General features: G+C 48.5%; 1 protein-coding gene across 8 annotated transcripts in view; it reads right to left on the bottom strand.

Moving 5' to 3' along the window:
- Window positions 1–683: 683 nt before the first annotated feature.
- Window positions 684–15,726, bottom strand: part of CSMD2 (CUB and Sushi multiple domains 2) — a 541,275-nt gene continuing 526,232 nt past the window's right edge. For 6 of the 8 annotated variants that reach the window (XM_084873017.1, XM_084873022.1, XM_084873020.1 and 3 more), the window contains 7 exons: window positions 10,763–10,828; window positions 9,396–9,557; window positions 7,801–7,913; window positions 5,976–6,063; window positions 4,456–4,594; window positions 4,098–4,307; window positions 684–2,953 (listed from right to left, as the gene is read on the bottom strand). In XM_084873017.1, coding sequence (XP_084729143.1) covers window positions 4,148–4,307; window positions 4,456–4,594; window positions 5,976–6,063; window positions 7,801–7,913; window positions 9,396–9,557; window positions 10,763–10,828 — 728 coding nt within the window. In that variant the 3' untranslated portion in view covers window positions 684–2,953; window positions 4,098–4,147. Of the gene's footprint in view, window positions 2,954–4,094; window positions 4,308–4,455; window positions 4,595–5,975; window positions 6,064–7,800; window positions 7,914–9,395; window positions 9,558–10,762; window positions 10,829–15,726 lie in introns of all 8 variants that reach the window. The other 2 variants (XM_084873018.1, XM_084873019.1) reach the window with 2 other exon arrangements.

The following is a 15,726-nucleotide window of genomic DNA, read 5'->3' as shown; positions in this document are numbered from 1 at the left end:
TATTTACTTTTTGATAGTGTCTATTTTAATGGGTGTCAGGTGTTACCTCACGGTGATTTGACTTACATTTCCTTAACGATTAATGATGTTGAGCATCTTTTCATGTGCTTATCGGCCATTTGTATATTTTCTTTGAAGAAATGTCTCTTCAAGTCCTTTGCCTATTTATAAAATAGGGTGTTTTTTTTTTTTTTTTTTTTGAGTTGTAGAAGTTCTTAAAGTCCTGGGTATTAATCCCTTGTCAGATATGATTTGCAAAATATTTCCTCCCTTTCCATAGGCTGTCTTTTCATTCTGTTGATTGTGTCCTTTGATAAAGTTTTACACTTTAAGGATGTCCAATGTATCTGTTTTCTTTTTTTGCTTGTACTTTTGGTGTCATATCCGAGAAATCCAATGTCTTGAAGCTCCTCCCTCACCCCATGTTCTCTTGCAAGAGTTTTATGGTTTTAGATTCGATGTGTAGGCATTGGATCTGTTTTGAGTTAATTCTTGTGTGTGGTGTATCCACTATTATGTTTGCTAGGAGTTCCCAGCACATCACAGAGGCAACACAAAGCAGTTTAAGAAAGAGTTCTACGTTTCCACAGCTGGCTTTCAGCCCCAAATATATCTTTCCTCTCCTTCCCCAGCACACACTCGTCCCCACCCATAAAAGAGACATAAACATGTAAGAAAACAAATGCAAAAATTTATATTTTATTTGAATTCAAAAAATTTAAAATTGCTTTCAAATTCAGGAAAGTACCATAATGCAGGACCCCAGGGGGAAGCCTCATATACAGAGACAGATAAATTAAATGTATATACTGCAGACAAGCCAAGGTGTGTAGATTACATATTTACAGCACTTGATGTTTTCTGAAAACCATATTTATACATTTTATTACATTTACAAAAAGGCTTCCACTACCGTTTACCTACAATAATGAAAAAAAATTTACACCTTTTTTTCTTTCTTTTTTGGTACTGTACAAACTTTGTATAATAAAAATATATCTCTGTACAAAAGATTTTTTTGTTTGTTTTTGTTTTACTTTTCTCCCTCCCCCCTCATGGGATGGTGATGGGTGTGTGATGTGGATGGTGGGTGAAGGGTCGAGTCTGCCCCGTCCCTTCCAAGCCTCTGGAGGCAGAGAGAAAATGCCAGAGGTGGGAAGGGCAGTGCACAGCAGGGTGCTGGGTGCCTCACCAGCCTGGGCTCCGGGGGGGCACCTCCTGGGACTTCACAAGAGGACACAGGAGGGGGGCAGCGGCGGGCTGGAGGAGGAGCCCACTGGCTGAGAGGAGTGTAAGAAGGGGAAGGGAGCAGCCAGAGAGCTTCCTGCGCTTGTTTCCAGGGAAAGAGCCAGCGTGGGGGTGTGTCCCCTCCCCCGCAGCCCAGGGATGCTGTGTGGGCAGCACTGGCCCTGCCGTGGCCAGTCCCAGGGGCATCTGCTGGAAATTCACTTCCCACTTCGGCCAATCTTTACGTGCGTCAGATCTTTTCACTCTTTCAACCCAGAATTCGCTTAAGGACCAAACACGTTTATACGTTTCTATTTGTCATTTCAAAATGTGATACGGACTTCTGAGGCCAGCAGGTCACACATGCACACGCGTGTAAGCCCAAGGGGACCCAAGGACAGAGACAGTAGCTCTAAGTGTCACAGCTTGATTCTTAAACTCGTTAGATTCCCAACAATATTTATATAGAATTCATGAATGCCCAGAGCACAAAGAACTCAAAATACGTCAAACTCCCTTGCAAGGACTGCAAAGCGTCTTTCCTTCACTCCATCCTTTGGCTCCAGGAGTGCCCGGGCCCTCTGTCTGCTGTGACGAGGGGCTGCAGGGCCTGGGACACCAGCTCCCGGAGGCAGGGGCGGGGTCTGGTCTTGTCGCCCAGGTGGGGAGAACAGAGCCCAGAGAGGACACGCAGGCCCCTGCCTGGCCCCTCGGCCCAGCCAGTCCTGCGGCAGACATTCGCCTACCGCTCCGTCTGGTGTCCTTCCTGGGCCTGGGTTTCTGGCCGCCGTAGCGTGGGCTTTGGAGTTAGAACCATCCTGACTCCACACTTCACCGTGGCTTACATCTCTTCACTTTCTGGGCTTCTGTTTTCCCATCTGTAAACCGGGGTTACTAATTCTTACGCTTTAGACTGTGGTAGGCCTAGAACTGAGACTCCCGAGGCGCCGGCACAGTCATTACACTGCAGGCTTGCTCTCCAGTTCCTTCCAGCGCCTCCCGAAGCCTGCAGCCGTGGCACCCGCCTGGGCCACAGACTTGTTTCTCTTCTTTGTCCACTGACAGCCAGACTTGACCTTGGGCTCGGGCCAGACTCCTCACCCTTCTTTCCAGCGCTGCCTGGAACCCAGAAGGACGGTTTAACTCACTGGGATCAGAACGCAGTAAAATGAGGTTGGAAAAATACGCTGATTTCCAAGCCGTTTCCTCAGGTGTTTTTCTGCCCGTGGGGTAATCCTTGGTGTCACCCTGCAGCTGGGCAGTTCATTTGTAGAGGGCTGGTCTCCGCTCTGGGCACAGACCACCGCGGAGGCACCGCTGACACCGTCCCTGGGTTCTGACAGACCGGTCCGAACCGGTCAGCGCAAGTTGGTTCCAATGATTGTTGGTCTCCCTCCTCTTCACCTCTTCTCTGGGCGTGTGGGGAGCACGGGGCATCGTTCACATCCGCTTCCGATTTCTAAGCTCCTGTGGTCTCCTCCGGAGACGCAGGTGAAGGAGGGGTGCCTGCTCCGCTGGGGGAAGTCCCGGGGCTTCCTTGCTCTCTCGGGCCTCTTCCTTTCCTGCTCCCAGCAGGGCCCGGCGGGATCCTCTCCGGGGCGGCGGGAGCAGAGGCGGCGGCGGGGCCAGGGCCCAATCCAGCAGGAGCAGACACGGGCGGAGGGACAGACGGAGATGGGCACTGGGCACTGGGCTCAGGGAGCTACTTCTGTGCCCTGGAGAACGGGAACAAACAGATCACACCAGGGTTGGTCAGACAAGAGAGGCAGAGAGCGGGCAGGGGCGGGAGCAAAGCAGAGGAGGACAAAGGGGATAGAATGCAAGACCATTAGTTGCCTTGACCCTTATCTTTGATTTTCAGCCTTCCTAAACAGAGGGTGGGGTGCAGGGACCCCTACCTCCCCACCGAGAACATCTGTTCCGGATGGCGTCGTTTTCCCAGGCTGGGCCCACTTCCGATATACACGGGGGACCCGGGGCCTAGGGACCACCATGCTTTCAGGGGCCAGGGAAACGTTTTATTTTACTTTCAAAACCGGAAGGAAAAATGAATACAATAGTGATGGATATGTAGTAATGACTCCTGGTTGGACGGTACTCATCTTTGTAAGAGCTATAAAGTATCATTTTCACATATGTATATTTGAATGGAGGAAGGGTCCATGTAAGTCCTAACACAGCCCTGCCCCTTGCCCCTTCTCATCAACCCCATGGGCCTCCGTGGCTTCCCTGTGTGGGGTTTTTAACTTCAGCTGTTCTTGTCAGGCAGCACTGGAATTTGTGACCTCATCATTCACTTAAACGTGTATGTGTGCAAAGTGGTTTTATGGCTCAAGTCCCTGAGCTAAGCAGCACCGGCTCTGTTCCCGGGCTGGGCACGCCCGATGTGGGCGGGGCTTGTGCTGGAGAGCTGTGGGCGGGGCAAATGCTCCCAGGGCCTGGCTTCTGTGAGGGCAGCGCAGAAGGCTGCGCCACCCCAGATGACCCAGATGGCACGCAGGCACCTGAGACCCAGCGGAACCCCAGATGTGGAGCGGGGGTGGGGGTGTGTGCAGGTCATGGACCATTCTTGTTTTTCTCCTGAAAACGCTGCAGTAATGCTGCAGCTCCGAGTTCAGAGTCATTACCAATCTCCTTGTAAGGCCTGATTTATGTTGTCAGAGATGTCACTTTTTATTTTTTTTGCTTTCTGTTTGCAAGAGTTCTGAGTAGGAAAATGTCAAGACGGAGTGTCAAGATGAAACCTGAGAACGATTCTGGCATGTTAAAACGACCCCCCTGGGATCATTTCTCCTCCCCGTTAAATATTTGTTTAGGGTGGATGGTAAAGGATGCGCGCACAGGTCCGGTCCCCCCACCCCTCTCACCGGCTGCTGGCGGCGGGGCTCTCGGGGGCGGTGGGGCGGCGGCAGGCCGGGGGCTATACCGCTGTGCACACGGTGCTGACTGTGAACTCCGCCTCGGTGGCCATGATGTCTGTGGGCTGGATGTTGCGGTCGTACATGGGGTTCTCAAACGTGGCCCGGACATTTGTGTTCTCGTGGCCAGCATAGCCATTGAACGGAACCTTGGGTCTTCTCCTGGGAAAAAGGGGGAAAGGACAGGCTCAGGGTCTAAATTCGGAAGGAGGGGCGGCAGGGAGGTCAGAAGGTCACAGCTCAGGAAAGCTCTGGGTGGCCTGGGGTCTGGCGAGTGTCTTGTCCCCCCCTGCCCCCTTCCTTCCTGTACCTGTGCTTGTAGAGATAGAGCACAAAGCCCGCGATGATGAGGGCGATGAAAGGCACCAGGATCGCGGCGGCCACCGAGCTGCTGTTGGAAGCAAAGTGGCGGCCGATGGATTCCGGGTCTGACTCCAGCAGCCTGAGGTCTGCAAGTCCCAAAGCGAAAAACCGTAGGTCAGAGAAACAGCCTGAGAGAGCGGCCCCTAGCGGTCACTACTGGGAAGTGCGGCTGCGGTTGGCATGGCCCCTCCAGGAGCTCCGGGAAGAAGGGGCCCACACCGTATGCAGAGGGCAGCGTTCGGTCCTAGGGAAGCTAGTCTTTGGGAGAATCTAAAACTATGTCGCGGAGTAAAAATCTTAGAAGGGTGCAGCCCTTTAGAAGTTTTGCAACTTTTTTGGGCCGTAGAAGCTTTGGGCCATGGAACTTCACAAGGAAGTGGAAATATGAAACGGATGCATGAGGACCTGCTCTGCAGGCACTGAAGTTTCTGTCTCTGAAGGGTCTCCCCTCTCTGCCTGCCCCTCCCCCCACGAGACTGGGGGGCTCAGAAGAGCACAGTGGGACACCATTGCCCCTGCTTAGCACCCCACCTAACCGAGGGGCTGAAGCTCTGAGAGGGCGGGCCCTTCTCAGGAGACAGGGAGTCAGCTGTGGAGCCAGAATCAGAGCTCGGTTTCCTGAGTCTCTCCGTGTCTGAGGCTGGGGGTCAGGCATTGGAAGGGCTGCTGCAGGGAAGAGAGAGTGCAGCTCATGGGGTAAGAGTTAAGAACAGTTCTCGGGAGGAGCGGGGTGGGGTGGGCAGAACAGGGAAGCCGATTTCCACTGGAGACAGGGAGAAGCTTCATGAGGGTCAGTGCTGTGAGAACACGCCATGGACCGACTGCCTTGGCGGGCAGGGGGCTCTGGAGACAGCCCTGGGCCTGCCTCCTGTCTCCCCGGGCCTGACTCCCAAGAAACCAGGACCTCGCCCCCCATTGGAGCCCGAGGCTCACACCCAGAGGCTCTGGGTCAAAGCCAGTCTCTGGAGGGAGCACGTGGGCACTGATGGCGTGGAGCATGCAGGGTAACGATGCCAGGGGAGCAAGGAAGGGGAGCCTCGCTGACACTCCGTTTTCTCCTCGGTGGGACGAGGACTGCAATGCCAACCCCTGGGACACTTGGGGAGGAAAGGACAGCACGGAGGAAGGCGCCCCGCAGGACCCCGCATCTCAGCGCTTAGGGATGTCTGGTTGATGCCCGAGGGCCGGCCAGACAGTGCTGCAGGGGCCTGTATTTGAGACCCAATGCCCTTAAATTGGGGGCCTTTAGCTCAAAAGCTGGGCGTGACACTGGCGAAGGGGAGTGGGGGCACGATGTATTGTGCTTATTTCTGGAGAGTGGTCCCCAGCTTTCATCGGAACCTCAGAGGCGTCACGGACCCAGAGAAGGCTGGGAACCCCTGTCTTAGGTCCTCTGTCCTCCACCCCAATATCACATTTCTCCTCCACACCCGCGAGCTCACGCTCCCAGGGACAAACGCTAGTTACCGAGCCTCTGAAAGCCGAACTGCCCGAAGCCGTGGCCCTTGACGGAGCCCTGGTAGATGAAGGTGCCTCCGGAGGACTCTGAGGAGACCTGTGCGGAGGGAGCAGAGAGAGTGAGCTGGGGAGATGGAAGCCAGGCGGGGGTCACACTCACAGGCATGGTGCCCGAGGCACCGGGTTCACCCTCCCGCGCTTGCCAGGCACAGGCAGGGACCCTGCCCAGCACAGCCAGGAGCAGGCCGGTGTGCTGGGGGAGGGGCGGGGGCACCCAATTGCTTGTAGGAGGCAGGGAGGCCATTCTCTCTCCCACTGGACAAGTCATTTAATCTGTGCCATCGGTTTCTCATTTATGAAACAGGAATAATAACGGTACCTATGTCTCAGGGTAGCTGTGAAGATTAAATGAGTTAATATAGATGAAGCACTTGCAACACTTAACAGGCCCAAGATAAGTGTTAGCTGTTCTCGCTGTGATGAAAAACCTGCTTAGAGCACCCGGGACAAACCGAAGCACGATTAAGATGGACCCAGCAGGCTTAACGCACGTTGGAGAGTTCGTTCCCATTGCATTAGCTGTAATTTTTTTGGGGGGCAATTGGGGACACGACTCCTTCTCGTTCCCTCTGCCACTTGCCTCCATGAGGCTCGTGTAGTTGGCACAGACGGTCAAACACACTTGTCGGAGGGCAGCGCTGGTGCTACTGGTGTGCCTTCCACCTCCTGCTCCTCCCCAGGCCCTGTCTGCCGTGCTCTAGGCTGACCTCCTCTCCTGTCCCCTTGAACACACCCTGGGTGACACAGACACAGGCCAATGGCTGGCTGCCATCCTAGGCAGTTGCTGCAGCTGTCCCTGGCCCCCCGAGCTCCATTCCTGTCTAGTCCTCTCACCTCTGGAATCCCCCACCCCCAGCAAGGCACAGTCTGATGTCCTGGTAAGCTTCTGCACTACTACCATTGCAGCCATCAGGGCTGGGGCACCCAAGGGGATACTCTCCAGAATAGCAAGGAGCTAACTTTCCATGCCACCCCTGGAAAAGCCACTTGCTTCTCCTCATGTGTTTTTAAAGTGAAGTCACTAAAGCCACAGTCCTCCACAGCTAGTCCTGTCCAGGAGGAAACTCTGACTCCTCAGCCCTTGGCTGGCTACTCTGGCCACCACCCCACCATTCCTCTCCCTCCTTCCCACTCTCCTTCCAGCTTCAACAATCCAAGACAGGGAAGCCGAGGATGTGGTAGGCGACACTATGCTCAGCCGCACCACCAGTGACATTGGAAGGCATGGGCAGGGGAGCACCCCCGGGGACCTGGCTTCAATCTCAAGAATGCCCTAGAAGGTAGAAGTCTTCCCCACGAGGGAATGCGAGGGAGTTGTATCCCTTCCCCTATGTCTTAGTCTCCCCCGCTGTGCTGAGCCACCCATTATCCGCACCCTGAAACGTGGGTAGATGTTCCAGGTTCTCGTCTGGGACTCACCACCTTCTCCAGCTCCCACCACCACACCCTGACCTTCAACTTGCTTGAATTCACTGTATCCCGCTGACATCCAAATTCCTTGCTTTTGGATCTAGCATCAGAATCTACTCCGTCTCGCTGACCCTCTGGACTCCCAGCCTCCTGGCCCTTTTTATCTTTGCCTTTGCCCATTTCACTAGCCAATGAGGTCTCGCTTGCTCCCTGTCCTGGCCCTACGGAAAAGCTTCTCCCAGGTTTCCACGTGGATGCAAGAGTTTCCACCCCCTCCTCACCTCCTCTTCCCTGGCAGTGCCTGGGGATGGACTGGCCAAGGGCACCGGAAGTCTAAGGACTGAGGGAGATCTGCGCAACTTACGTGCCCATCTAGAGCCCAGTGATCATCTTTGAACTTGTTCACAAAGATCTCCACAGGCCCTGTGATCTGGTAAACCTGGAGTCGGAGATGGAAGTCTTCTTTCTTGTAAATGCCTGGGAAAAGCAAGTTCAGAGGGTGCACTTGAAAGATCCGGAGAAATGCCAAAACCCAAGTTTGTGGGTTTGCGGTGTGAGCGTCCGAGTGGGATCCCATGTGCAGATGTTGATCTAAACTCTCCGTGGATTATTAACTGTAAGTAGGCAAGTATGGTGCTGCTGGGGAGTTTATGTAGGAGGTGAGAATGTGCATGTGTGTTAACAAACAATGGATCACTGGCCTGTGGCTGGGACCCTGCTTATACATGCATGTGTGAGAATAGAGTGAACATGGTTTTGTATATGTGAATGTATCAGTCAATGCGCTGGTGTGCCTACAATTCAGTGCGTGTAGGAATGCATGAGTGATGTATCCGGGAGTATATGAAAGTGTTTAGGACTCTCTTAGAGCTAAAGAGTGAATGTGACTGTTCACTTATGTTTGTGTGTGTGTGTGCATGAATAGATGTGAGAGTACATGGGATTGTGTATTAATGTGTGCATTCCTTCACGCATGCATTTATTTATCTATCCATCTACTCAACAGTTTTTTTCTACATATTTAGCTGTTCTATTTATAGAAGGGCTGAAAATTGGGGAAATTTTAGGAAATGCAGAGATACATGAAGAAAAAAACATCACTCTTAATCTCATTATTAAGAAACAGCCACTGTCAACATTTTGGTTTAATTACTTCCAATTTTCTTTCTTATAAATATGATTATTTTCTTTAAAAAACTGGAGTCCCATTTTAAAAGCATTATCCTGGATGTATTTCTTCCAAAATTGACTAATCTTTTATCCAGTAGATAGGCTATAATTAGCATACCCCGCACCCTTTTAAAAATATTTCCATTTGTGTACTACGAATAGCCCTGTAATATAAACATCCTTTATGGAGTGTTTGACTCCATCCATGTTTTTTTCTTATGATAAAGATTCTTAATTAATGAGTCCCTTCCTTTTCAAGGCTCTTCATATAAATGCTGCTGTTTCCTAGAACTGCACTGTTTCCCAGTTGGACCAGCTCTGTGCTGGTGCCTTTACTGGACCCTGAGCAGCACCAAAGTTTATCACTTGAAACAACCTCAGTGGGAAGAGTAGAATGTGATATTTTGTGTTTGCTCTGATTTTTTCTGATTAGTGATGAAAAATACTTTTCTCTTGCTTACTGACTGCCTATACCGTGGCTCCTGGGGTTTTCAGTCCCTGCCTCTGGCTCAGTTTTAGGGATAAGAGTCCCTTTTCTCTTTATTTCTCAGGGTCCTTCGTAGGTTCAGGTTATTGATATTTGTCACCTTTAGTCCCTGGTGTTTTTGTCATGTAGGCAAAGATGAATAGACACTTCCCCTTCCCCCTGCCCACCAGACAGGCCTGAGCCTCCCAGGACGGTAAATGTAATGACAGCAGATCCATCCCTGCAAAGGGCATGTGCCCGCCTGCCCTTAGCACCAGGGCTTGTGCAGAGGGCTGGGGGCCGGGGGAGGGATGGCTTCTCACCAGACAAGTGCAACTCCACGCCGCTGTGGTCAATCATGGTGGCATTGACCTTGCTGCTGACAACCTGGAAGCCAGTCACCCTGAGCATGGCCGGCTGCTTCTTCCCCTGGTACTCATAGGCCCCCTTCCAGAGGGAATTCTTGGCAAAAACATCCCCAGGAACTAGAGGAATGGAGAAACAGACATGAGAGGGGCTTTGATGTGTGCTGAGGCCACCTGATGACTGGTCCTAGTTCAGTGATGAGACTGTTTTCCCAATCTCTAACCCCAGGGAGGGTGGTGGAGTGCTCTGACCTCTTGCGATCCTCTTGGCTCTCAGGGTGAATGAATGGAGGCCAAGGGAGAGAAGGTGGATAAGGAAAAAGGAGAAAACAAGAAAGGGAGTGAGGAAACTAGAACAAAGAGAGAGAAAGAGAAAGGAGAAAAGAGAAGAGAAGGGAGGAGGCTGAGAAGATGGAGAAAGGAAAAAGAGAAGAGAGAGAAAACCATTATGTCAGTATCGTGTGGTAGACAGGATTTGGGCTAATGGAGGCAGACAGGTCTGGATTCTCATCTTGGCTGTAAATGACCTGTTGTTTGGTCAAGTGCAAGGGCCTCAACTCCCTCACCTGCAGTTCTGGAAACGGGGGCCACCCTACCTGTCTCACCAGAGTTATTGGAGGGTCAAGTGATCTAATATTGCAAATTGCCCATCACAGGACGTCAGGCGCATAAAAGCACCCAAATGAACCATAGCTACTAAACTGTTATTTATCCTATAATAATCCTCTAAGGCACTTGCTATAATCCCTATTTTACCAAAAGATACACTGAAGCTCAAGAAGTGAAGCCCATTCACAGATGGTCAGTGCCCAAAATGGAATTTGGATTGAGCCTTGTTTCCTGTAAAATGCACATACTAATATCACTGCAAAGAGTTCCGAAAAGCATGTGGTGGTATATAATAACAGCACTGGTCAGGCAGCAGGCCTGTAGCTCCGTGTCCAGTTCTGGTCATCACACTTGGAGAGAACCAACACGTGTGTTAAAAAATGTAATCCCTCCCAGGAAGCTCCCGGGCAGGACCTGGGTCTGAGTCTAGGACCGTCCATTGGCTGGTGCTGTGCTGGGAGGGGGTGTGGTTATCAACAGCTCCGGAGCTCGAAGCTCTGGACAAGCTTTTGGAAAACCTTGGATCCTTTTTCTGGAAGAGGCTTTGCTCCCTTCAGGCTCACATCCTCCTGAAGGCTGCCTGGTTGGGAGGCGGGAGGGGAAATCAGGTTGGCTCCACAGATAGTTCCCACTGGGTCCTCAGAGACTCGTGTGTGCATTTCTGGGTAACGGGGTGAAGGAACCGACGTGTGTCTTGAGATCTGGCCCGTACACACCTGAGGCCGGGGTGAGCGGCGGCTCCCGGGCAGTGTTGATGGGTCTCCCGCTGGGCCGGACCTCTGCTGGGGAAAGAGAACGGAGGAAACAGGATCAGCCTCTGGTCTACATTCTGTTGGAAAATAGTGGCCGCCTCGCAGGCCTCAGGTCACTGGCTTCTTTGAGATCTTGCTTTGGACTTATCCTCCTAGACTAGAAGCGCGGCTGCTTTGAGGGTGATGCCTCTCAGATGATGAAATGGAGAGTTACACATTTTCCATCACATCAATTGCAGTCACATTAAACAAGGAATTAGGATATAATTACATGTAATTCCTTATTACTGTATTAAATAACAGGACCTACCAGCAAGTCTAGTAATTATCATCATCTTGGAGTATTCCGGAACATAAACAGTATTTCCTGATGCGAGTAACAACTGTAATCTATGAAAACCCGCAATTCCTACTGGTGACAATGTCATTAGTATTGCTAACATGACTATGAACTTTGCCTACTATTCTAAATGAAAGGAAATGCTACACTCTGGTAAGAAGTAAAGATGTCTATCTTCCACCCTACTGCACAGACCCTCCAAGCGACCCACTGAGGACCTGGGGCTGAGAAACCCTGAGCTGGACTCTGCTTTCCTCCCAGATGCCCAGCACGAAGGAGGCCCTTCCACTGACTAAAAGTAAACTTCCTAGCCCCGATGGGGTTTTGGTGGAGCGTCTTCCTCCTTTGGAGCGGTGATATGAAGACCCAGAAGCCCTCCCAGCACAGGCCAGGCATGAGCTGAGGGCCTGAGACACAGCGAGGTCCAGATTCCAGCAGTGCTACTTAATGATTGTGTGACTGACTAGTCATTTCACCCCTCAGAGTCTTCGTCTCCTCCTGCTAACACACACTTCACAGCTGTATGCTGGACAAATGAGGTTGTGAACATGAAGTCATGGTGAGTAAATGTTAATGTTTTTCCTTATTTTTCAGAGAAAACTCTGCCTTGTCACCAAGTAAGGACAGACTTTCCCTACTGTCTCCTTAGGGAGGCCCCAGGGTTTTATAGCACACCCTTTCCAATTCTGGAGGCCAGCTTCTGTTTAGGTACACAGAAATTGCAGAGCAATTTCCCACAGTGACTCAATATTCACAGGAATAGAACAATTCTAAAATTTGTGTGGAACCACAAAAGACCCCAAATAGCCAAAGCAATCTGGGGGAAAAACAAAGCTGAAGGAACCGTAATTCCTGGTTTCAAACTATATCACAAAGCTATAATAATCAAAACAGTATGGTATTGGCATAAAAACAGACAAATAGACCACTAGAACAGAATCCAAAGCCCAGAAATAAACCCAGGTAATTATTTTTCAATCAAAGGGCCAAGAATATGCAATGGAAAAAAGCACTGTCCCTAGTTAATCGTGTTGGGAAACACAATCAAAGAGTAAAACTGCACCCCTACCTCACACCACACACAAACAGCAAATAAAAATGGGTTAGGCTTGAAGGTGAAACCTGCAACCATAAAACTCCGAGAAGCAAACATAGGGGTAAGCTTCTTGACATTGGTCTTGGTACTGGTTTTTTGGATTTGACACCAAAAGCAAAGGTAACAAAAGTAAAATAAACAAGTGGAACTACATAAACTAAGAAGTTTCCACACAGTAAAGGAAACCATTAACAAAATGAAAAGACAACCTATGGAATGGGAAATCACATATCCAACAAAGGGTGAACATACAAATGATACAAGCAATTCATACAACTCAATATAAAAACCCTTACAAAAAAGCCAATTAAAATATGAACAAAGGACCCAAATAGACACTTTTAGAAAGAAGACACACAAATGGCCAACAGGTACATGAAAAGGTCCTCAACACCACTCATTATTGAGGTAACGTAGGTCAAAACCACAGTGACCTATAACCTCACATCTGTTAGGATGTCTATTATCCAAAAGATGAGTTAACACATGCTGGTGAGGATGTGGAGAAAAGGGGGCCCTTGTGCACTGTTGGTGGGAATGTAGACTGATAGAGCCACTATGGAAAACAGAATGGAGGTTCCTCAAGAAATTAAAACTAGAACTAACTTGTGATCCAGCAATCCCATCTCTGGATTTATATCTGAAGGAAATGAAATCCTTGAAGGCATAGCTGTACTCCCGTTCACTGCAGCGTCATTCACAATAGCCCAGGTATGGAAACAACCTAAGTGTCTGTCCATGGACGGGTGGAGAGAGAAAATGTGGTGTACGTATTTGGACAATGGAATATTATTCAGCCCTAAAAAAGAAGGAAATCCTGACATTTGCAACAGCATGGAAGAATCTGGAAGACTCTATGGTAGGTGAAATAAGAGAGAGAAAGACAAACAAATACTATATGGTACAACTTACACGTGGAATCTAAAAAAAGTCAAACTCATAGAAACAAAGGGTGGTTGCTAAGGATTGGGGGGCAGGGTGATATAGGGAGAGGTTAGCAAAAGGGTTTGAACTTTCAATTATAAGATGAATAAGGCGTGAGGATGTAATGTATAACATGTAATGATGGTTGACGATAATCCTACACTGTATAATTAAAATTTGCTAAGAGATTCAAACTTATAAAAAACAACCAAAGAGTGAAGTGATGGATGTGCTAAATTGATGGTAGAAATCCTTTCACAATGTATACATATATCAAACTATCATGCTGTAAACTTCAAATATATTACATTTTTATATGTCAATTATACCTCAATAAATCTGGGAGAAAAGAAATCAAAGGGATTAAAAAAAAACCCCTCTTACAACTCAATAATAAAAAGACAAATAGCCCAATTAAAAAATGGACAAAGGATTTGATTAGACATTTCTCCAAAGAAGCTATACAAATGGCCAATAAACACATGAAATGACGCTTGTATCTTTAGCCATTAGGGAACTGTAAATCAAAACCACAGTGAGAGACAACACTACACCCACTTTGGATGGTTATAAAAAAACGGGCAGTAACGTGCTGGCAAGGAAAGAGAAATTGGAACCTTGGCGCATTGCTGGTGGAAACAGAAAATGGCACAGGCACTTTGCAGAGCCATTTGATAGGTTCTCAAAATGTCCAACGTAGACTTGTCATTTTACTCCCAAACACCCAAGAGAATGAAAAATGTATGTCCATATAAAAGATATACTTAAAAAAATATATATATATTTTATTGATTTTTTACAGAGAGGAAGGGAGAGAGATAGAGAGCTAGAAACGTCAATGAGAGAGAAACATCGACCAGCTGCCTCCTGCACACCCCCTACCAGGGATGTGCCTGCAACCAATGTACATGCCCTTGACAGGAATTGAACCTGGGACCCTTCAGTCCGAAGACCGATGCTTTACCACTGAGCCAAACCGGTTTCGGCTAAAAGATATACTTTTATGTTCATAGTATAATAGCCAAAAAGTGAAAACAACCCAAGTGTCCATTAGTGAATAAGTAGATAAAAAACAAAATGTGGTCTATCCATGGAAGGAATATTCATTGAAGAATTATTACTCAGGCATAAAAAGCAATGGCATTCTGACACATGCTATATCATGGATAATCCTGGAAAACATTATGCTAAGTGAAATAACACAGACACAAAACAACAGCTATCAGATGATTCCACTAACAGGAGGCGCCCAGAACAGGCAAGTTCGTAGAGCTAGAAAGTGTCACAGAGGTTATTAGGGGCTTCAAGGAGATGAAAAATTATGTTTAATGGAGTTCTGTTTGGGATGATGAAAAATTCTGGAATGGATAGTGGTGATGGTTGTACAATATTGCAAATGTACTTAATGCCACTGAATTGTACACTTAATAGTAGTTAAAATGGTAACTTTTATAGTATGAATATTTTACCACATGAAAAGCTTAAATAATTGTACTCTAAAAATGAAATCTTGTATTAATATCATATGTGGAAAATATTACTTTCCATAAATAAAGGAAATTCACAGCTATTTATATGGTGAAAATACAAGGTGGTTATGAAATGCTGGCTCTGATAAAGGCTCTGACCTTGAGTCTTCTCTCTGAGAGGCAGGACAACCGAGTACTTAGAGCTCAGATGCTGAACTCAGACCTTCAGGGTTTGAATCTCAGCTCTTTCCCTTTACCAGCTGGTGGCCTCAGCCATGTTACTTAGCCTCTCGGTGCCTCGGTTTCTCCATATATTAAATGGGGATATAAACAGAACCTGCCTCAGAGGGTGACTGAGAAGAATAAATAAGGTAGCACACCCAAAGTACTTAGTATAATGCCTGCCATATGGCAAGTCCATCACCTGTAAGAAAGTTTCATGCCATTCCAGCACCCAAGTGACTGTTACTCTTGCTGGACTCTTTAAAAAAATTATTTTTATTGATTTCAAAGAGGAAAGGAGAGGGAGAAAGAGAAACACCAATGATGAGAGAGAATCATTGATTGGCTGCCTCCTGCATGCCTCTTAATGGGGACTGAGCCCACAAACTGGGCATGTGCTCTGACCAGGAATCAAACTGTGATCTCCTGGCTCATAGATTGATACTTAACATTTGAGCCACACCACCCGGGCATCCTTCCTGGACTCCCAGACCATCTTCTCCAGGAAGCCTTCTCTGACTTCACCCTCCCCCTCTTAGACTGAATTAGTGACCATCCACCGCATCCCAAATTCAGCCCATCTCTATGTTCCTGAGGGTACTGTTATCTCTGATGTGGCTAAATGTGAGCTCCCGTAGGGCAGGGTTTCTGTCTTTCACCCCCAAATTCTTAGCAGTTATACACAGGGATAATGCTCAATGAATAGAGAATGAATAAATTCAGGGGGAGGGAGGTCTGTGACCTCTTGGTAACCCTGAGGGATCTGCGGATGGGTGCTGTTTTATCAAGGTTAGGCATAATGCCGTATTCTAGTTCGGTGAAATGAAGAGATTGTCTCTGTCTGGTGACTAACTACACTAGTAATCCTGGAAGCGGA

Source organism: Pipistrellus hanaki, assembly GCF_964339955.1.
Source record: "Pipistrellus hanaki genome assembly, chromosome: 2".
NCBI classification, from domain to species: domain Eukaryota; kingdom Metazoa; phylum Chordata; class Mammalia; order Chiroptera; family Vespertilionidae; genus Pipistrellus; species Pipistrellus hanaki.
The sequence above is the reverse complement of the archived record's forward strand: the minus strand, read 5'-3'. Positions and strand labels throughout refer to the sequence as shown.